At 57.6% G+C, this 22,015-nt stretch overlaps 1 protein-coding gene across 6 annotated transcripts in view; it reads right to left on the bottom strand.

Annotated features, from left to right (window-relative positions):
* MXRA7 (matrix remodeling associated 7) overlaps positions 1 to 16,459 on the bottom strand; it is a 28,652-nt gene extending 12,193 nt beyond the window's left edge. For 2 of the 6 annotated variants that reach the window (XM_039562253.1, XM_039562256.1), the window contains exons 1-4: positions 15,926 to 16,459; positions 8,882 to 8,977; positions 6,769 to 6,829; positions 2,747 to 2,846 (exon numbers count right to left, since the gene is read on the bottom strand). In XM_039562253.1, coding sequence (XP_039418187.1) covers positions 2,747 to 2,846; positions 6,769 to 6,829; positions 8,882 to 8,977; positions 15,926 to 16,381 — 713 coding nt within the window. In that variant the 5' untranslated portion in view covers positions 16,382 to 16,459. Of the gene's footprint in view, positions 1 to 563; positions 645 to 785; positions 840 to 2,746; positions 2,847 to 6,768; positions 6,830 to 8,881; positions 8,978 to 15,925 lie in introns of all 6 variants that reach the window. The other 4 variants (XR_005603334.1, XM_039562254.1, XM_039562255.1 and 1 more) reach the window with 4 other exon arrangements.
* Between the last annotated feature and the right edge of the window lie 5,556 nt (positions 16,460 to 22,015).

The following is a 22,015-nucleotide window of genomic DNA, read 5'->3' as shown; positions in this document are numbered from 1 at the left end:
GGAATATTTTCCATGGCATCTCCAAAATCAAGGAGTCCCAAAATTCAGACTTGTGAACTACACAACAAGTAGCCTCTGAGGACCCACTTGCATTTTTGGGATGTTGCTTACAGCTGCTTCCCATGGGAACCTGTTGGTTCCTGGGAAAGCTGGAGGAGTGACAGGGCTAAAAGCAAACACTAAACCTGTCTCAGCTTTGATAACACACCTTAGGACTAACCACCCACTCAGCAGCAGCCCCAATTTCCCAAATCAGTATGAAGAACTGGCTGTGGGATGTCCAGCTTCAGGCACCCAAGATGGAAGAGGTGAGCATCCAAACCTGAGAGTCCCCATTCTCCCTGGAGTGCTCATGGAAAGTGAGATGGAGGCAGAGGGGAGCAGACTCATTAATCTGTTATGAGGAGGGAAGGGCAGGGAGGTGGGGAGGGAGGTGGGACAGGCAACCAACTGCAGCTCAGAACAACCCCTCCCCTGGAAAATAACCCGAAAGCAAAATAACCCCAGACACGAGCAGGTGTTATCAGTGGTACCACTACCTCTAAGCAGCAGCGTGTCCTTACCAAAAAGATTTGCAAGAATATTTGTGGCCGAGGACCTAAGGTACTTGCTACAGAGATGTGAGATCAGAGGTCAGCTCAATCCTGCAACATAAAGGTGGCAAACCCGGGTCACAGCAGGTCAGCAGCACGGTCAGGGCGCATGGAGTGGGGGAGAGGGATGGAAGGACAAGGAGAAGGATGCAGGACAAGGCTGAGCCGCTGTGCTCAGCTCGCCCAGCTTACCTGGCAGCAGCCCTGCCCCCTTGCACCACCTGCGAGGCCTGCAATGAAAAGCTGCTGATGCCGCAGTGAAGATTTGAGGGGGGGGAAAGTAAGCCAGCAACAAAGCAAGACAAAAAAACATTCACAAAGCTGCCTTAAAGAAATGAACAACACAAATATGGAAGAGAAGAAAATAAAGGAGCAGTAGGAAAAACATGTCTGCCAACGGCCCTCAGTGGGGAAGGCTGCTGAGAGCCTCCGAGGGACACGAAGCCCAGGCACTGTCCTGCCCTGGGACTGCTCCAGACACACAAGAGCAGAGGTGCCTGAGCAGTGCCATGTGCCCAGGACAGGTCCATCACCCCCTGGAGCCTGTTCTACAGTCCTGAGTACAAAACCCCCATCCCACCACATCCTTAGGCAGTGTCCCCTCAGTGTCCCCAGGTGACAAGGGCTTTTTTTGCCACACAGGAGCCAGCCCAAGGCCCTGCAGGAGTCCTGGCCCTGAAAACCTGAGCAGTGATTGCTCAGCTGCTTTGGATGGAGCTGCTGGTGCAAAGGGTTTGAATTTACCGCCTGCAGGTAGATTTTTGCATTGGTGTTTGGCAGGATCCTGAAAAGCAAACCCCATCGAGCCCCATGGGTGTCCCTGGCATTCACTCAGTTCGTCCCACCACCACCCTTCCCAAGTGAAAAATACAGTGACACTCACAGCCCTGCTCAGCGATTTACAGGGTGGGGACTTCAGGCACAACAAAGACACATGGAAAAGAAGAAAGCAAATGTTTTTTCCTGATGCCACCAATGCAGAATCAACCCCGTGCCAGAGGAAACCAGAGCTCATTTCTGTTGCTGACCCCAGAGCAGGGCAGGTCTCTGGATTTACTCTGCCTACCACAATGCCCTACTCATATCACAGAGATAAACCTCAGCCAGCCCAGCTGGTGGCATCACAAAGATGCTGCCCAAGGGCCTCAAGGCAAGGTTTGCTAGCAGGAGATGCCTGAGCCAGGGGTGAGCTGTGATCCTGGGATCTCCCCATTCATGCCTTCCCTGCTGTGCTCAAGTTTCTGCTTGGTTCTTTACACCAGGCCAGCTGTGGTGGTACTTAGACCATGATTTGACAGGCAAGGGGTGACAAACACCCCTAAATCACTCTCTGCAAACCTCTGGGTGGAGAACTGGGTCCCACAGCCGTCGGGACAGCAGTGGAGAGAACACCATCTCCCAGGCTTGTTGAGCCACCAGTGGGAAGTCAATTCCTTGGAGCTCGTCCTCAGGGAAGGGGTGTGAGCTGCAGGCACTTGTAAGGGAGCAGCCTGCCACAGAGCCCTCAGCTGTGGGGTTATTCCTTGTATAGGCTGGGGAATCTCGAGCCAGGAAGCTTGTTTTAAGTGACAGGACAGGTTCGACCTTTCTTCATGCAGGACTCAGGAGGACACTTCAGCTAAAAGTGCAAGATGGACAATTCTCCATCTCTACCAGGCCCACTACTTGGTAAATCCCCACCACGTCCAGCTGAGGAGACAGCCCTGGGGATGGACACTTCCAGTATCGGCCCCATCTCAGCGAGCTCTAAAACCTCTCACTCCCTCACTTTGCCCCAGTACTGCTGAGCTGTGCCCATGTCCTTGGTTGGGAGGCCATCCACAGGGCCAAGGGAGGGGAAGTAACCAGAGATCAGATTCTCAACAGATACGTATCAATGCAGAACTAATGGGATCAGGGCAAATACACCAGCTGCATCCGCTGGGAAATTTGGTCTAAGCATCCAGAGGAGCTCCAAAGGTATTTAGGGCCATCTCCTAAATCAGTGTGACTTTATTTGTTCTTGTGTCTTCCTGGGTGGGAGAGTTCTGGAACTCTAGAGCAATGAGATGCTGAGGGCAGTGTGGGGAGAGAGGTCTGAGCACACCCAGCTTGCTCCAAGGGCATGTCAGCCAGGTGGGCTTGGGCAAGAAAAGGAAGGAAGCTCAACTTACCTTTGTTCTTCCTCTAGTTCTTCTTTGGACATCATTGACTTGTACTGGTTTCCCCTCAGCTTTCCAGGACTGTATTTAAAAGAAAACGTCTCATCTGCAGCTGGAGAGGGGAGAGGGGAGACAAAAACAGAGCAAGAAATCTGTGAACCAAAGACCTCCCGAGAGCCACAACCAACAGCACTGGGGTTGTTCCCTTGGGGTGCTCTCTGACCTCTGCTCCTGCACTCCAAATGCTCTGGCCACCCCAGCACACCTCCTGAGTCAGCTCCAATCTCCAGAAAGCCTGGGCAGTGCCAGGGAAGCAGTGTGGATCGCAGAGGAGAGCCAAGGTGCTGCCAGCCAGAGGATGGCAGGAGCCGGGCCACAGCCAGCACTGCAAACAGTGAGGACTGCTGAGAGCGAGCAGCCTGCTGGAAGCAGATCCCAGTAAATCCTCCAGCACAGGAACCATATGCTGTTGTTCTCCCTGGATTCAAAGCCTTGCAGGCCCATCTTGGCTTATCAAGGCATGCTAATCCTGCCCTGATTAACTCCCAGCATTTTCCGCTTCTCCTCTCTAGACTTGCATTCCTTCTCCCTCCCTCCCTCCCTCCCTCCCTCTCCTTGTCCAGGGGCCCTTTCCCAAGCTTGGGGCTCACGGATGGTATCCCAGGCCATGCAGACCTGCAGCTCTCCTGCAGCTCTTGACAAAGCTTGTGAAAAGAAGAAGATGCCACAAGGCAAATCCCAGGGCTGCAAACAGCACTGAGCCATGGCAGCCCCAGGAGCACCAACACAGCCGGGTCCAAGGCCCTCTGCCACCAGACCTGAAGAGGAAACCAAGGTCTCCTTCTCCTGGGTGCTCTCCCACCCGGCTCACCAGCCTCAGCCCTGTGCTAATTAGAGCACCAAAGCTCACAGACTCTGAGCCAAAGCCGATCCTTTTCCAATCGGATTTTGTTCGAGCACTATTTGCTTTTCAAAACCTCTCCCGTGCTTTATCTTCCTACAGATGGGAGAAAACAACAGGAGGGGAGGTCAATCCAAGAGGTGGCCCAGGAGGAGCTGCTGCTTTGAGTAGTCGCCTTTGTGGGTTATCCGTGGGCTGCTTATCTGAGAGCCTTTATCTCCCAAGGACTGCAGGACTTGGCTGCTTCACATCCAACCATCCAGCACTGCTGTTTCCACATTCCCAGAAACATCTGCTGCTTCCCCCGACCCTCAGAGCCCTGGGGATGCTTCCAAGGGGTACACAAAAGGAAGATGTTACTTCATCATCTGCATGGCCCTGAAAAATTGCACATGATCCACAGACCAGTATCCAGGATACCTACCAGCTCCAGCAGGACCCCTAAAGGAGTGAAACCCCTGGCAGGAGAGAAAGCCCCAAGTTGTACATAACACATGGATGGATCCTCTGTCCCCATTAACACATGAAGCTCCTTCCCATCCTCTCCACTGCTGTTGTGGCCATATTCATGATTGTCTCTCCTCCTTCACCTGCCCAAATGAAAAACCCCTCACAGCTCCTCCCCTCCCTTCCTCACACCCAGGGTTCAGCAGCAGCAGCTTCCCTCTCTTTTCCAATCAATACTGACTGCCCTTAAGGATTTTTCTCCTTGTGTTCAGTACCTTGATTTCGGGATTTCTCCAACCCCAAGCTCGTGCCCACATTCAGCTGCTGCCAGACCTTGGGGACCCCCTCGTAAAAGGCAAGTCAGAGCCTCATCTGAACCAGATCCAGAACCAGAGATCTCAGAAACAAGCAGTGCAAGGCTTCCCGGGGAGACACTGGAGTGACCATGCCTGGGAGTGGGATGGGAATTTCACAGAGACCTCCTCCCTGCTAATGCCCACATTTCCTCACTTCTTTACATCTCCAAGTTCCTGATCTTGGGGAGCTTCCCTGGGAAGTCCTGCTGAGTTACTGCTCAGTTACTTATCCAGAGTATTTCTCTAAGCCTTAAATGCCATCGGGGCTTCCAGGGGATGCAAACCCTTTATCCAGCTTTGTCACAAATGTGTGAACGCAAGCAGCCCAAAGCTGTGGTCTGCAGCCCCAAACATTCAGCTTGGCCATATTCCACTTCCCTCAGTGGGAAACCCTCTCCACGGGCAAACAAACAAACCTGGCCAGCTGGAAACAAGCAGTAATGCTGCAGCTTATCAGCACTTTGGGTGACCATAAAAGTGCATGGAAAGAAAATTCAGCTGGCTGCTGCTTTGGGAGATATTAGGAGAAAGAAAAAAAAAAAAAGAGGGTGTAACATCCTGTTCCTGACGCTGGTGCAGAGCAGGAGCTGTTCATTACCTTTGTAAAGCTCGACTGATTTCAAGGACAATTAAGATTGTTTCCTTCACGTGGTTTTCAGCAAAATCAAGGGAGATTAGGGATTTAGACTGGCCCAAAAAGAGTAGCTTAGTTGCCACCTCACCAAAATAATAAGGGAGGAAGGAGGCAAGGAAGGTCCCCATCTCCCTGCCCACACGGTGTGATTAAAAACAGGAGACAGTGTGTGGCTTTGGAAACCTCTGGCTGTTTTTTGAGCTCAGGAACTTTTTTGCAGATTGAAAACGAACTTCAGGAAACACACAGAAAAGGGGAGGCTGGGTTTTCATGTAGACAGGGAAAACACTACAGGAATAGGAGGTGACCTACTTACTGAGAGCCTCCATGAGTTCATATTAAAGAAAACATTTGTCTTTCATCTCTGTGCCCTCGCCTTGCCAGTGCTGTGACCCTGAGCTGGCAGGGTGAGAGCAGCCCCAAGAGTGCACCTCTCCCCTGAACATGCTTGCTCTGGCGTGATCCACGTGTTATCCCTGCCAGCTCCCTGCCCGAAGTGTTGGGAAGGCTGCTCCCGTGGTTTTGGTCAGAGGGCAGCATCCCAGGCTGGTGACAGATGCCTGCAGGATCCCCACATGCCCCAGGGGAATCTCTGCTGGTGGGTTAAGTGGGGCCAGCACACACAGGAGACAGGGAAGGAAGGAGCAGGGCTGATGCCAGCAGAGCCAGGGCACTGCTGGCATTCCCAGCTGCATCCTGCTCTCTCCTCACCAGGCTGGGCCATCTCTTTGCTCAGCCCCACCATAAAACACTTCAGAAAGGGTGTGAATAATTCAGGAGAGCAGTCAGGGGCTGCCTGCAGGACGTGCTTAGAGAGGACACAGTGCTAGCCAGGACTCACAGCCAGGGGCCATCATCTTCTCCTGATCCCAAGTCACGGCCACTTCGGAACGATGCCCTGCGCTGCCAGGGCAGCCCTGGAACAGAGCTGAACCCACAGAGGCAGACACTGGCAGAGCAGCATTACTGAGCACCCATTTGGCAGGATACACCCATCAATCCTCAAACCAGACCTCTCACAGACCCCACGGTGACATCCCCAACCCCCAGTGCTGTGAGGAAGCCTAGCGGGGTGGAATGAGGGTCTTTTGGGAGCCCCGTCTCCAAAGGTGCTTCCCCCACCTTGCAGGAATGGCACCAGGATTAAAATTTGATTCTCTGTGGCATTAGGCATAATCCATCCTCCCGAGCTGGGGGATTGCACACAGCACCTTCAAACAGCCAGGCAGAAAGTGGGGCAGGGAAGGGAGAGCACCCCAAGGCCTCCTGCTGCCCCAGCTGTCCCCAGCCACCCCAAGCCAGGACTCCTGGGGACATCCCAGCGTCTCAGGGCTGCTCAGGGGAGCAGAGTCCCCTTCAGACACACATTCCTGCTCGGCACCATCTGTTTCATTGTCTTAGGAGTGCAGCAGTTGTCACCCCAATTAGTCAATTAATCATTTTCCAATCAACTAATTGGCTAATCAGTTAAACGTGGCTCTGACTAAAGCCCCTGGAGATTGTCTTGGATGCAGGCAAGGAGCTTTTGGAGCAGCTGCATCACAAAGCTACCCCATGGCAAACAGCCCAAGGGCACCTGGGGAAGGGGTAGGAATTTCCTCAACACCTCCTGGAGGAAGGAGACCATTCCCAAGCACTCAGGGCTTCAGACCTGTCCATAATCTCCCTGCAGAGTTCTGGCTTGCTTGACACTCACCATCCTCATCCTCCGGCTCTCTCACCACCAGCTTCTCGTTTTCTGAGTCCACCTCTTCCTCCTGGAGGAGTTAAAAACAGAGCAGCCATGAGGAGAAGGTGCTATGCTGAATAACCCATGCTGGGTTGGGGCAGGACTGGGATGCAGAGCCTGGAGCTCCTGTGGAGGGCTGGGCACCCCTTCCCTGCTTCCTCCATGGAACAGGACAAAAGGATGCTCGCTACTGGGTGAGGTTTATTCATCTTCTTTCCTCTCACTGGTCAGTCACAGGGATCTGGCCCACCCAAAGCTGTGAAATGCAAATGCCTCCCCATACCTGAAGAGATTAAAGTTTTTAAGAAGAGCCTTGTGCCTGAGCACCCTCCTCCCCACTTCACCCCCACCACCCCTCCTGCCCAGGGACAGGCAGGGGACTGAGCCAAGAGCCATGGGGACATCTGTGTGCCCCCAGGCCAGGCTTGGACAGACTGTCCTGGCATTAGGAAAAGGTGGATCCCCAGCCAAAGCCCCCCTGCAGCTGAAGCACGGGGACGTTCACCAGTTGGGCCCAGTGGTCGAAGGCAGCACTGGGGAGTTGTGCTGGGACCCCTCCAGGAGCCATCCACAGCCTGGAGCACAGGTGGAAGCAGCAACAGCATGTTTTGGGTTTTTTTTTTTTTAATGCAAAGCAATTTTGGAAGTTTTGGGGTTCCGTTCTACAAGGTACAATGCACTTAATGAAGCCCAGATTCCTTGTCCTGTTCAGAAACTCCAAGCAGGGAGAAAGGGAAGCACTCCAGCTCTGGCAGAGCCCCTCCATAAGTGATTTCCTCCAGCACAGCCCTGTGCTCCAGCTGCAAACCCCTGTGAGCCAAGCCCAGGGGTCACCAGCACCTTGGAGTGTCCTCCTGCATCCCTGGCCCTGTGCATCCCATGGGCTGGCAAAAGGGCAAAGCACATGGCAAGAGAGGGGAGGAGCAGCATGGAGGGAGGCTGCCAAGCTCCACATCATCAAGGGACACATGGGAAAAGCTGGGGTGAAGGAGACCCAAGGGAAATGATGCTGACCCAAGAGGGACCATGCACAGAGTCAAGTGCTGGCTTTGCAGTGCAGAGCTTTGGAGGAGCTGCTGGAGCACAGCCCCGGCCCAGAACTGGGTTAGTTTGTCATCAGGGTGGAATGTGCATTATTCACAGCCACTTGGCTTCCTCTGGCCACTCTGTTCCCCAGAAGGAGATGCCACTGGGACCCCCCACCCGCTGCAGCCATGGCTATTTTGGGCCACAATTCCAAACATGGGCACTTCCCGCTGGACACCCGGACTTCCCCTGAGGATGGCTGGGGAGGCACTCAAAGGAGTGGCCTCAGGGAGGGGATACTCAGCTCTGGTGACTCGGCTACAAGCCCAGGGCAGTAGTTCCCTATCACATCCATCTTTCCCTGAGAGCTGGGACATCCCCTGGGAGATCCAACCCTCCAGGAGCAGACACAAGGAGGGGGATTTTAGCCTCTTCCTTGTCTGGGCATTAGGAACTGAGCATTTAACATTGACAGCAAGCAGGAAATTTGGGTGGCAAACCTCCAAGGAAGGAAAATGTATCTGCTCCAACACAGAGGAAGACGCACTTGACAGGAGCAGAGAGGGAACAGCCAGGGATGCCAGGCTGGCAGGCGACAGCAGCGTGCCGGGGCCGTCTGGGCACCCCTGCTCGTGGCAGCCAGGAGCTGCCTACAGCACAACACTTTTCTGCTTGGATGGCTTGGAGGCAGATGCCAGCACCTCCCTTCCCCCCCGTGCTGTGGCCCCAGACTCCACATCCCTGTCCCTCTGCCTTCCTGGGGCTGCTCCCTCCCGCAGCCATTGTGGTCCAGCTGCCTCCAAGGGACCCCCCCTCACTGACCCCCATCCCCGGGGCATTGCTCCCTCCACCTCCAAGAAGTACACCTGCACCTGGAACACCATTTCTTTCTGTTTTAAATGGGGGGAGTCATTAAGAGGCCACCCAACCCCACCAGGGGAGAAGAGCAGGCAAGCTTTGCCCCCTCCCCATGGCCACTGCCACCCTGGGACAATGTCCCACCCACACTGTGTGCTGTGCCACCCTCCCCAGGCTGGCTCTCCCTCCCACACACCTCTGCATGGCTGGAAAGTGCTGCGTGGCCACACGTGTCCTCTGCTTGTCCTGTGTGCCCGAGGCTGGATCCAGGCGAGGCACCCAATGGTGGTATCTGGAAAAGGGCAAAAGCTTTGAGCACAGACACCCCCAGCTCTCTGGATGTGGCCAATAGCCCACCTTGCCCCATGCCCGAGCCTGTGCTGCCTCTGATCCATGTGCCAAGCCATGGCATGGCTGCTGGAGTGAGGAACACCAGAGAGCTCCAGTGCCCAGCCCTGGAGCCAGGGTTTGGGGCTCATGAGCTGCTCTCTGCGGCAGCCCCAGCCCATGGGATGGCACCGGAGCAAGGAGCCATCAGTGAGGGGGACTGGCTCTGCTGGGCTGCCCGTGTGTCCTGGCAGGGCTGGAGGCAGCGTCCCGGGATGCTGATGCAGCAGATCAGGACTAGCAGGAAGGGAGAGGACATGCTCGGTTTGTTAATGCTCTGCCAGCTGCCTTCTCCATCCCAGGGAAACACCCCCTGCAAACCCCTCCAGCAATCCTGGGGCTGGGGCTTCCCAGCCCTCTCGGTCCCACAGCAGCTGTAGGTGGCCTCGGCCCCCGTGCACAGCCAGCTTTTCCTGTCCAAAACCTGCTCAGATGAAGGTTTCCCTGCTGTGCCTGGAGGGCTGTGGAGGAGGATCCGCGTGGGCTGGGTGCAGGGACACGGTGTCCCTTGCAGTGAAATACCAGCGCCGGGCTGGGAACAGCCTCTGGGCTGGCTGGAAACGGCAGCAGGGACAAAGCCCAACCTCGAGCCTGGCTGTGCCCCTGCGAGCCAGAGAGGAGGGGAGAGCCCTCTCTGCCTGGAGCAGCCCCGAATTTCAGAGCTCTCAGCCCTGCCGTGGGCGGTGGGTGCTGCTGTCCCGGCTCCATCGCAGCTGAGGGATGCTCCGAGAGGAGGGCAGCGCCCTGCAGCCAAAACAGGGAGGGGGGAGGCGTTGGGACAACACTGGGAGACACCAAAGAGGACATCGTGGCACCCCAGGCACTGCTCTTCCGCAGGAAGCACAGCCCAGGGGGAATGCAGGGAGACGGTTTTGAGCAGCTGGGAGTGAGGGAAGGAACAGCTGGAGAAGGAAGGACCTGAGTGCTCTGTCCAACAGCCCACAAACCAGCATCCCTCCGGTGCGCAGCGGCCACGAAAACCTCCCCGCAGGAAAGAAAGAAGGCGAGAATCAGCACTGCAGGGAGCCGTGCGCGTCATTATCCGGGAGCATCTGGAGGAGACTTGACACGGGCCGCCCCGAGCAGCTGCTGCGGCGAACAAAGATCTCATTGCCGAGCCGAGGGGACGCGTCGGGCGGCAGCTGCCTGGCCCCGGGGCCACGCAGGGCTGGGAACGCTCCCTGCCCGCTCCTGCCCGCGGGCGGCACGGAGCCAGCCCAGCCCGCAGCACATCCCGTGCCCCGGTACACCTGAATCGGACCCGGGCACAGCTCGCCCGGGGCTCCGGAAAGCCCAGGGTTAAAATCCAGCAAGTCATCCACCTTAAATAACAAGGCGGCGATCCATCTGCCTCGGCGTTTGGCAGCTCCTGGCTGCGGAGCCGAAGCATTTGTTGGATCATCACAAACGTGCTGCTGCCCTTTAGCTCCATGGCCACGAGCGAGATGCCCGTGCGAGGCTGACTCTGTCAGCGGGCTTTGGACCAAAGCAGAGCCAGGACAAGGCTTCGGGGACATTTTGGACACAGTCAGCACTCACCGTGGACAACCCTGAGTCTCCCAGGGGAGGATGGCTCAGATAGAGGAGCTTGGCATTGTGACCCCAAATCACCCCCTCATGGCTCTGCCACCACTGAACCCTCTCTCAGCCTACGGGAGATGGGAGCCAGGCTTCCCACCACAGCATCATCTGGTTTTCAGCTCATTTCTGGCCATTTCCTCCCCACTTCCTCTCATCCCCCATCCAAACCCCACTGAGCAATGGGTTTCTTTCTCAGAAAGGACAAGAGGAGACTTTGGGGGTGGTGTGTCCCTCACCCTTTCTTCAGCTGAAGGGACAGCCCTGGCACCTATGGGCAGGTTGGGGCCAAATAAGTGCCCTGTTTCAGCTTCAGGAAAAGGGAAGATCCCAGGCTGCAAAGCAAGAGGAGAAAATTATCTTGGATTAAACTCCTGGGCCCTGTGTGTTGCCATTTATGGCTGCACTTTCTGCTCCAAGCCTGATGCAAGACATTGCAAGAGGGAAAGAAAGCAGACAGGAGAGAGCCAGCCAGAAAGAGAAAAGCCAGGAGAAAAGGGGAATGAAGAAACCTTTACAAAAGACTAAAAAATAATAATGTGGGGCAGAGTTTAGCAGAGCAAAGCAGCTGCTCTGTCGGCAGCTCCCCTTCACCCACCACTGGGGCTCTCCGTCCTCCCGCCAGCCAGAGAAGCAGCTGCTACAGAACAAGAGCAGTTTTGCAGCCCTGGTGATGCTCCTGCCAGCTCTGGGGTGCCTGGAGAGGATGTGCCTCATGGGGAGACGGCGTTTTGCAGGTCTGAGCCCCGCAAAGAGTGGGAGCGACTGCTCCTGCCACTTCCCCTGTCACCGCTACGGGCAAGGACAAGCCACAGAGCGGGCAGAGCATTTCTGAAGCTCCGGGACCATCCAGCTCTTAATGAGGATCAGGCAGTGCCAGGGCTGATGAGGAAAACACTGGTGTGTCCCTCAGCAGGGTGCAGAGCCCAGCTCAGCAGCACCCATCCCTGCAGGCACCACCACATCCCAGCATGCCTCCCCAAGGATCATATCCAGCCGGCTCATTCCCTTTTTGCTACAGCCTCTGGGAAGCAAACACCACACACCAGCACATCCCTGGCTGCCCAGATGAGCTGGATGGCATCCTTGGGAGCAGTGGCAGGCAAAGCTGGCCCTCACCTGGCAGCCCTTCACATAGGTGGGCACTTCAGGAGGCAAAGAGTCCTCGTGGCCTCTGCTCCAGCAGCACCCCAGCTCTGGCACAGCTCCCAGGGCTTTACCCAGCCCAGCAGGACCTGGGCAGCAGCCCAACCTCCTGGACCATGTGGGGGACTCAACACAGACACCAATGCCACTGTGCCCCACACCACGTCCCAGCACCAGCCCCATGGCTGGCATTCACGGGGGCACGACACGTGCACAGGCTCCCCGGGGTGTGACACACGTCCTGTCTCACTTCCCAGTTTCCAGCCACTGCAAGAGATGATGCATTTGTCCTTGGCACAGGCTGCTCTGGGTGAGAGCTGGGCACATCTGAGCAGTCAGGGATCTGGGTGGGGAGCCCTGCATTCCCTGGCAGTGCTGCTGCCAAGGCTGTGACAAGGGGTAGCACATCACCACATCCCTCCCCAGTGCCCTGTGGGACGGTGGAGCTCCTGTCCCAGCCTGCTGGCAGTGCAAACACAGCCTGAACAGCTGCCAATTACAGCCAGACTTTAATTAGACACCCTCTCCCCTCCAGCACAGGGAGGGCAGGCAGAAGGTATTAGAGGGGGAAATGATGACTTTTTAAATGTAAAGAGGGCTCCTGGTGGGAGCAGGGTGGTTTGTGCTGCCTGGTGTGTGCAGAGGCACCGGGAGCCCCAGCGAGGCGCAGATTGGGGTGGGGGGCACAGGGGAAACGCAGCAGGAGCTTGGCAGAAGGGACAGATGAAACCTTTGTGCCTCTGCTATGCAGGTGACAGCCCCACAAGCTGCCCTGCTCAGGCAGGGTTTGTGTGTCCCCTCTCCCCACTGTCACCCACTTGCCACTGCTCTGTTTGAAGCCCTCAGCTGCAATTAACCCTTGGCCAACCAGCCAGGCTGCCGTGCCCAGGCACTGCCCACTCACCCTTCCCATCTCCAGAGCATTTTGGCCAGGATGGCATCCCGGCAGTGCTCTGGTCCAACACTGAAAACCCCGCCCGGTCCCTGCCACTTCCAGGACAGAATGGCTCGTTAGAGAGCTGAAGTTTGTGAGGGTTTCTCACAAGAACCACGCTCCACTCCACAGCTCCAGCGCCGCTGCCGTTCCCACCCAGCAGCTTTTCATTAGGGGATTGCTTTGACAGCACTGCCTCATCCGTTAACGAGCTGGGGATGGGGATGAGAACAGACAACGACAGATTAATTAAGTTTTTTTCAGTGATGGGAGCCAGCAGAGACAAGGGGAACTACTACCAGCAGTTAAGGGAAACAAGGACTCCTGAGCTCCTTTTCCTGCTCTGCCGCTGGTTCATTTCGTAGCCCTGAGCACGATGCTGCAATGAACTGGTCACTGCAGAGAAGGGCAGGGAGCCTTCAGTTGTAGCGATTTTACCATCCCTGCAGGAGATGGAAGCAGGTGGGAGGCTGGGACACACAGCTACCCCAGCAGACCCCAGTTTGCACAGGCAGGGAGCAGGGAAGGAGGAGGCAGCGGGATGCACGGCTCCAGCCCGTCATTAACACACCGAGGCTGCTCTCCCTGGGCGGGTTCATCCATCGGCATTTTGGTCGAGTCGTTAATGGCTGCGGGGAAGCCGATCCAGCCTGGCACAGTGCGTGCTAAGCAAACAGGGGGGAAAGAAAATAAATAAGGAAAGCAAATAAATAAGGAAAGCAAGCTCTCCGGGTGCCGAGCACAGCCCTCTGCTTGCTGATGTACTGAGAAGCCCTGAGCCTGCAGGAGCCAGCAGCGGGACAGGGGCTGGGAGCTTCGTCTGCTGAGTCACATCAGGGCACCGCAGCCCTCGGCCGAGCCAAGACAGGCTGGAAAGGGAATGATTCCATCAGCAGCCGCCTGCAAAGCACTCCCTGCTCTGCCCAGGGCCAGCCCCATCCCTGCCTGTAATATCTCCTGGGCTTGGGTCTGAGTGGTGCTGGAGGAGGAGAAGAAGGATGAAGCAACTTTGAGAATGTTCGTAGGGAGCAAAACCAAGGAATCCAGGGAGACTCTGCAGAGTTGTGGATGGTCTCTCCCACTCTGCCCACAGGACCACCCCTTGGATCAGCAGGCTGGGCACTGCCACACGTGTGTGGTGCCTGCTGGAAGCGCACGTAGTCCCTCAGCCATGCCACCCAGCCCCGGGGCCGGCCAGCCTGGCCAGGCAGCGCTGGCAACCACGGGGTCATGCGCGGGCCACAGCTCCCGAACACTTACTCAGCAGCGAGAAGCATCGCTCCCCCTCCCACTGCTCCCCACCACCACCACCCAGATCACACGTGCCTGGTCCCTGTCGTTCCCAAAGGGATGCTGCTCAGGCCCAGGGTGACTTGTTTTGCCTTGCCCCCACAGTGAGGGAACGATTTCCCAGGAGGAAAAGCTGGCCAGGACCTTGCTCAGCTCCAGTGCCCCCTTTGCTGCAAGAGGGGCTGAGAGCAGTGAGGGGACCCAGTCCCACAGAGCCCAGCTGGGCCTCTGGAGGACACAGAACTCCCTGTTTCTTGAGTAAGAACTCATTCCAGGCACACAAAACCCTGTTACTGCACCTGTGCCGAGAGGGGATAAAGGACCTGAGCCCTTCTCTGAGGGCAACAAGCACTGCAGCAGTGGCTGTTCAAAGAAATCAGGGCTGAAGAGCAGCCAGAGGGGAGGAAAACATTCCCAAGACTTGAGCTAGCCGCAGAGGAACCTGTGGGCTCCGGCAGCTCTGGATCCGGCCGTCTGTCCCGATAGGTGCTGCACCTCCCCAGAGAGCAGCTCCAGCCCAGTGGCCAACTTTGGTGCTGAGCTGGCCCAGCCAGGACCCAGCTGGTTAATGGTGGCCCAGGAGTTCTCCAGAGATCCTGATACTCAAAGGCACCAATAAATCACACGACAGAGAAACAGATGTGGTTTCCAGGACGCCGGGACAAGGGATGGGACTGCTCAAGAGCTGTAGCCATGGCCAAGGGGCACCAGGAAGGGGAGAGGGAGAGTTCCGAGGCTCAGAAACCACGAGAGGAGGTGCTGAGGAGCACAGGGAGGCAGAGCCACATCCCAGCCCCGAGATCAGGTCAGGGCTCACCCCGGGCTGTTACAGAGCACCACAGCGCAGAGCAGGGTGTGCAAGCCCCCGGGACCTGCCCAAGGCCATCCAGTGAGTCAGTGGAGATGCTTTCCAAGGCGAGGGTTGTCTACGCACTGCCCGGCAGCCTGGATACAGTTGCTGAGGATTACAAATGCTGCTAATAATAGCCAGGAGGCGACTGGGCCCCAGCCCTGCGAGCCCCGGCCCAAACACGCTGCCGGCACACGGTGACGCTCCCGCATTCCCGAGCCACCCCAGCACTCCCTTCCTGCCTTTGGACAAGGGGCCACATGGGAGAAAACCACCAAGGCAGGGAGTTCAGGCACCTCAGGTTGTCACCGAGTCCCATCCAGGCTGGGCAAGAGCAGAACAAGATCTTCCCACGGACATTGGGTCACCCTTTTATCTTTAAACAAGATCCGGTGGAGGAGGAGGATTTACCGGGCGTTTATAGGCATCGCTGCCGCCCCCAGCCCCCCCAGTTCAGCCAGGGGTCAGAGCTTGGGGCCAGAATCCTGCTGGGGCTGGGAAGGAGTGGGGCGGTCCCTTCCCTGGGGCAGGCAGAGACAGCGCAAGGAACCTGCGCTGGCACGGGGACAGTTTGCTGTAACCCACAGCAAAGGGATGCGGACGGGAAGAACAAACACATCCACATACCCCAGCACCTGGATAAGCCCTTGGGGAAAGGAAAAGACTCACAGGGGTTAGATGTGCACACAGGAGAGGCTCGCAGTGACATACGCTTCTCTTCCCTTAAATCTTCACTTTCTTGATTATTTTTAGGAGCATTCCTTGGGGAACGGGACTGGGAAGCAGCCAGAACCGCCCACCCCCCACCCCCCGCTCCCCAAACCGCTGCCTCCCTCGGGGACAACGGGCTTGTCCCCACCGAAGACAAAACATGGGTTTTGCTGGACCGCTCTTATTTTAGGGAAAAACCCCGGGCGCTGCTCCCTCCCCGCCACCCGCGGGGACAGAGGGCTGGAGAAGGGACACCACGGGGTGGGGGGGGGGAGGGTTGGAGGGACCCCGGCTGCGGGAACCCCGGCGGTCCCGGGTGAGGCTCCTCGGGGAGCCGGCCTCACCTTGCTCTCCGCATCCTCTCGGTGCCCGGGCTGCTGGGGCTCTGCAGGATGCTGCCGGGGCTCCTCAGGATGCTGCCGGGGCTCCGCGGGCGGCTGCCGGGGCTCCGCGGGCGGCTGCCGGGGGATGCTCTCGGCCGCCGCGGGGCTGGGCTCGGCCGCGGGGCCCGGCTCCGCCGGCGCCTCCCGCTGCTCGGCGACCGCCTCCTTCCCCTCGTCGCCCGCCCCGACCTCCTCCACCGGCACCCGGCTGCCCTCGTCCTCCGGCCCTTCGGTCGCTGCCGCTGCTTCGCCCCCGGGGCCGCCCTCCCGAGCCGGCTCCGCCGCGGGCTCCTGGGGCCGCTCCGCCGCCCGCTCGCCGCCGCCTCCCCGCAGCCTCAGGAAGACGGAGGCGAGGACGAGGGCCAGGACGGTGAAGAGCAGCGGGACGGCCAGGTACAAGTCCACGGCCAGGTCCATCCTGCCCTGCCGCCGGAGCCCGCCCGACCCGACTGCGCGGCCGCGGGGGGTGCGCGGGCAGCGCTCGGCCGGCGGCGGGGCTGGGCCGGCTCTCGGCCGGCTTTACCCGGCGTCATCCGCCGGCCCTGCCCACCGCCCCGGCCCCCCCGGCCCCGGCACCCATCTCCCGCTCCCAGCCGGCAGCCAGAGCCAGGCCCCGCTCCCTGCCCGCCGGGGATGCGCGCCCGCATCCACCCGCACCCAGGGGTGGGATTTGGGAAGCGGCGACCGGGAGAGGAACGCTTGGGCTGCGAGCAACCCGGCTCTGCCTGATGCGAGAGCCCAGCTTGGGACAAGGGGATCGTTCATCAGACACGGCCTTATACCCACAAAATCATTCCCAAGCTGCTCGGCAGTCGCTCTCATCGTCAAATCCTAGAATTATTTACATTGGAAAAGACTTCTAAGATCATCACCCCTTTCAGTGAAGAAATTGTTCCTAATACCCAATCTAAACCTCCTCTGGCGCAACTTGAGGACATTTCCTCTTGTCCTGTCACTCGTTAACGGGTCCCATTCGTAATGATGGGAAGGTGTCTGTCTCCCGGGATGCTGCCTGCGGGCGGGCAGGCACCCAGGGCTTGGTGAGCTCTGGCACACTGGGGTGTCAGCTGGCCTCCGGGCAATGTTTAATGACCATCTGCACCTTGTTAGCCCTTGGCTGGGTAGTGGAGGGGCTGGCAGGGCCAGGAAGGCTGTCCTGACTCCCCTGGGTGAGCAGCATCTGGCAGCACATCCATGCCAAGCTTCAGAGCATCACTCCACCTTCCCCAGAAGCTGCAGGCGATATCAGTGGCTCATTTGTGCCATGAACTGCTGTTGTACCCACCAGGTAAAGTTGGTGCCCAGAGCAGCTGGGCTGCCAGAGCCTCCCCCCCGAGCATCTTGCTGCTGGGAGGTCTGAAAAGCAGGAGATGTGCCCAAAAGCCATCACAAGCTGGCAAAGAGAGTGGCCAAGGAGTTGTCAGGTCCCTCCAAGACTCTGCCACTGAGGATTTCCTCTCGAGACCGCTGGGAGGATTAGCCAACCTTTTACAAAGCAGGCTGAAATTAGAAGGCCTAAGCTATTGCTGCCAGGGTGAGACCAGCACGGAGCTGGATGCATGCGAGGGGAGCAGACATGGGAATTCACCCCAGACAGTTTCTTCGAGGGAAAAGGCTCCGGAGATACCACCAGGAGCAGAGTTTTTTTATTGACTGACCAAAGACAAAACTCAAAGAAAGATGGGATTAAATCTCCGGGTAGGAGGAAGGAAGTGAAGCCATGATCCTCACCGCGTTTGTCTTTATTGGTAATCCTATCAGGCAGGCAATCGTTAGCGTATGGATAATTGTATTCTTAGCAACAACCAACCACGGTACTTATCTCCCCTTCTCCCGCAGAGCTTTGCATTTCCTGGGTCCCGATCGTCAGAGCTGCTCTAGAGCTCAGCCAAATCACCCGGAGATTGGCAGCATTACAGCGCTGTTTGGTTCAGCAGCTTTTTCCATGAGTGTTTGGTCCCTTCTCCCCCCTACTTGCCCAAATCCCAGTAGCCATGAAGGCATCACCCCGAGTCCAGTGCATCACTTGCTTTCGGAGGCTTCCCCTGAGCCCTGGAAATTGCTCACGGCCAGAGACAGAACCGGGGGGGGGAGCTCCAGGGACTGGGTCCTTGCTCCTGTGCTCAGTGGACTGTCAGTTCTGGGCACCAAGAGAAGTTCTGGGTGAGACTGACAGAAACTGGCCACTGTGAGCTGCTAATAGGGCGACATGGGGTGTTCTGGTGTCACACACATTTCCAGCTGTCACAGTGCCCTTGATTACTGCCAACACCCAGGACACCTCCTGCTCTTTCTCCCTGGCAGTGTAAATTTTCCACAGCTCTGGGTTGGAAGTGTGTTGGAGGGTGTTTGCCCGCTCAGGAATGCAGCAGCATGTGGCTTGCATTAACCCAGCACGGAGACTGAGCACTTCAGCCAGCACCCTCCCAAGCAGGATTTATCACTGCCTTAAAATAAGAGAAGCTGGTCCTGACAGCTTCTGCTGAGGTTGGAATCCCTGACAAGGGAATCAACAGGAGCCTCAGAGGTGCTCATTAGCAGCTCCTGGCTCTGGACCTCCAGCGATTCCCTCTCAGGTTGCTGGAACCTGTGGCACTCACAGGAGGTGCAGGGTTTGGATGTCTGTGAAAAACAACACTCCTGGTCTTGAGAGCAACAGCCAGGAACAGCAAGGACACATCTCCCAGAAGAGCCGCTCTAACTGAGCCAAACTCATGCAGTAACGAGGTGACAGGATCAGCAACAGAGCTCAGCTCCCCATGCCCAGGTTTCGGGTGAAAGCTTCTCCTGCAGAATGTGATCTGATGGGGATGATCCCCCAAGCAGAATTTGGGCCCAGCAGGTCCCGTGTGATGCCGACTTGTCCCCTCCATGGCTCTCAGAGGGAACTGATGGAGTAAACTCGGCCTGGTCCCCGGCCAAAGCTCCCGCTGGGAAGCACAGAGGTATCTCTGGGGTTCCCCTGTCAATTTACAAGGCACGATTGATGCCTCCGGCTTTGTCATGCACGCTGCGGGACAGGAGGGGATGGATTCACTCACCAGGTCAGCCAGGCAGGCTCCCAGCCAGGGATCTCTGCCCTGGGCCTGCCCGCCAGCCCCGGGAGAGACGAGCACGGAGTCTGCTGGCAGGGGGGGCTCGGGGAGGGTTTCACCTGGGCACGGTACCCCCGCCCCAGCCCCAGCCCAGGCTCGGGCTGAGCCCGGAGCGGGACAGCAGCAGCAGCAGCGGCTGGAGCGCGCTGCCCTCTCTCGGGAGGAGAACCGCCCTGCAGCGCCCGGCGGGCCGGGATGGCTGGGGACGGTCCCCGAGAGCCCCGGGCGGGCCGGGATGGCTGGGGACGGTCCCCGAGAGCCCCGGGTGGGCAGGGGATGGCTGAGGACGGTCCCCGAGAGCCCCGGGCGGGCCGGGATGGCTGGGGACGGTCCCCGAGAGCCCCGGGCGGGCAGGGGATGGCTGGGGACGGTCCCCGAGAGCCCCGGGCGGGCAGGGGATGGCTGAGGACGGTCCCCGAGAGCCCCGGGCGGGCAGGGGATGGCTGAGGACGGTCCCCAGAGCCCCATCCGGGCGGCTGAGGATGGCAGGGAACCGCTCTCCGAGAGCCCCGGGCGGGCAGGGGACGGTCCCCAGGAGCCTCGGGCGGTCAGGGGCTGTCTGGGGACGGTGCCCAGAGCCCCGGCCCCGCACAGAAGCCGCTTTCACACGGCCGCCAGCTCCGGGCTGCAGCGGGGGAGCCAAGGGCGGCAGCAGCTGAAGAGCTTTGCCAACAAAGGGGGATTCAGGAGAGCCGCGGTGACAACTGCTCCGGGAAGCAGCCCCGGCACGGAAAATGCTGCGCTGCAAATCTTCCTGCGGGAGGGACAGAGCCGGGCTGGCTCCTGCTGCCCGCGCCACTGCGGGTGGCAGCGCTCCCAGGATGCAGGAACGGGGTGTGTGACAGTCGGGAGAGCCTTCTGGAGGCACAAAAAAGATCTGGTCTAACACACCGCATGTTCAGTCTCTGGCTACAGGCAGGTGCTGTTCCGAGGTCCTCTGCTTCCCTCCCACCCAAAGCAAGGAGGGTCACTGAGCTCCAACACCGGCCTCTGCATCCCAGCCATAACCCAAGCGTGGCTCCACAAGACTGTGCAGTGAGGTGAGCAGATACATGCTGCTTTCCAAGGGCAAAAGACAGGATTTTATGTTCCCAGATCCTCCCAGAACCCATTTTCCCTCACATAAAGTTTGAGCACAGACCAGTCTTATAACTGGTCCAAACTCAGATTATTGCTGCAAGCCCCAGTCACACTCCCAGTCACGGATATCACTTTTTCCTTGCCAAGAACACAGCCCTCTCCATCTTGATGCCAGAAATGAGAAGCTATCCCAAGAAATGCCCCTGTACTCGCTGTTCTTCAGGCTTGGAGGTCACTCCCCTACCTGGCTGGCTTCTCATTTGCCTTCTCACACCTGGCTGTGCGCTGGCTCGGGGAGCTTTGGGTTCAATCCATGAGTGGCAGAGCTCAGCCCAGGGGTGGAGATGGCTGTACCTTGCTTCCACCGAAAGGAATGGTCCAGCCCAAGAGCTCTCCCGGGAGTGTTTGTTTCTAGACCTTCTCCCTAAGCTCCTGTCACTACCCCCTCTGCTTGTGAGACCTCTGCTCTCGCCCATACAGCTCTTCCAACATCTCAGTTCATTTTACAATCTAATCCCTGAGCCAGGGCAGGCTCTCAGTGATTGTTGAAGGTCTTCAAAGTCTTAAACTGGTACAACTGGCCTTGCCCTTGACAGTACACTGATACAAGCTGATATTCCAAAAGCTCCTGGGTACTGGCAGCCATTCCAGCCCCAGCTGCAGTGGAACAGCTGAGAAATGACACAGCCTTGGGTCTAAACAAGGCAGTGCTGCAGCAGAAAAGCAATTCCAGAATTCTCCTGCAGCCCCGGTCCGCCTTTCCCTGTCAGCACAGCTGGGACACAGCAGCACATGGCTGCTGCTGCTCCAGCTGCCCTGCCCCTCCTCCTGCTCCAGGCAGGCTGCATGGATTTGTTCCGGTGGCAGCCCCCAGTTCCAGGCCCCTCTGCTGAAGGACAGGACACACACGGTCACCAGCATCACACACAGGTGTGTGTGACCAGAAGGGACAGGCAATGATTATTTCCCTCTGAACACATTCCCAACCAGCTCTACCTGCCTCGATCCACACTTCTCCAGAACCAGAGGAGGTGCAGCCCCACAGAGGAGTCTTCATGCACCTTGAAGGAAAAAACGTGCTGCAAGCCTGTTCATTCAACCCCAAACCAGTCTTAAACATGCAGCTGCTCAGTGCCATGCCTGGCACTGCAGGAGGGACACAGCCCTGCTCCATGACTTGTTTTCCAACTGCCACAAAAGAAAAAGCAGGGGTTAATTTGCTTTTGCAGCAGACTGGAGGAAAGGAGCAGGAACACTGGCAAAGGTGCAGCGCAGGCCATCCAACCTGTGGGATCCCCAGCAGTAATTAAATGTCAGTGTGTCGTCCTCCTTTGCAAGTGTCATGAAGAGAAAGATGTGTAGATAAATCAAGAGGAACAAAAATAAATCAAGTCCTGATTGCAAAGGCCACAGAGGGACTGCAGGAGGTACCAGCAGTACCTACAAATGAGGAAGAACAGTGAGGTTATCTTGAAGCACGCCAAATTGCCTGTCCAGGCTGAAAAGCAAGAGAGATCAGTTATAAAAGCATTTCTACAGTGGCTGTACACAGTTTTCAGCCACCATTAGCTCACAGCATTTTCTGGAATTGGGGCTTGTTAAATGCCAAGCACGGACACACCCGGATCATCCACAAGGAGAGGAGGGGCTCATTTGTTAATTGTGCAAGGAGCAGGGGAGGTGAGCTGGGCATGGGGAGAGCTGCTGAAGGGCAACTGGAAAGGAGAAAAAGAAAATGCTTTATAGGTGACACTAAATAAGAAGGATGTTTCCAGCAGTGTCTGGGAAGGGGAGGACAGAGGTTTATGTGGAAATGAGTGAGCTGCCTGTCTGCTGCCACAAAGCCATTTACTCTTTGAGGTGTTTCATTTTACAA

The sequence above is a fragment of the Corvus cornix genome, chromosome 18 (assembly GCF_000738735.6).
Source record: "Corvus cornix cornix isolate S_Up_H32 chromosome 18, ASM73873v5, whole genome shotgun sequence".
Classification (NCBI taxonomy): domain Eukaryota; kingdom Metazoa; phylum Chordata; class Aves; order Passeriformes; family Corvidae; genus Corvus; species Corvus cornix.
The sequence above is the reverse complement of the archived record's forward strand: the minus strand, read 5'-3'. Positions and strand labels throughout refer to the sequence as shown.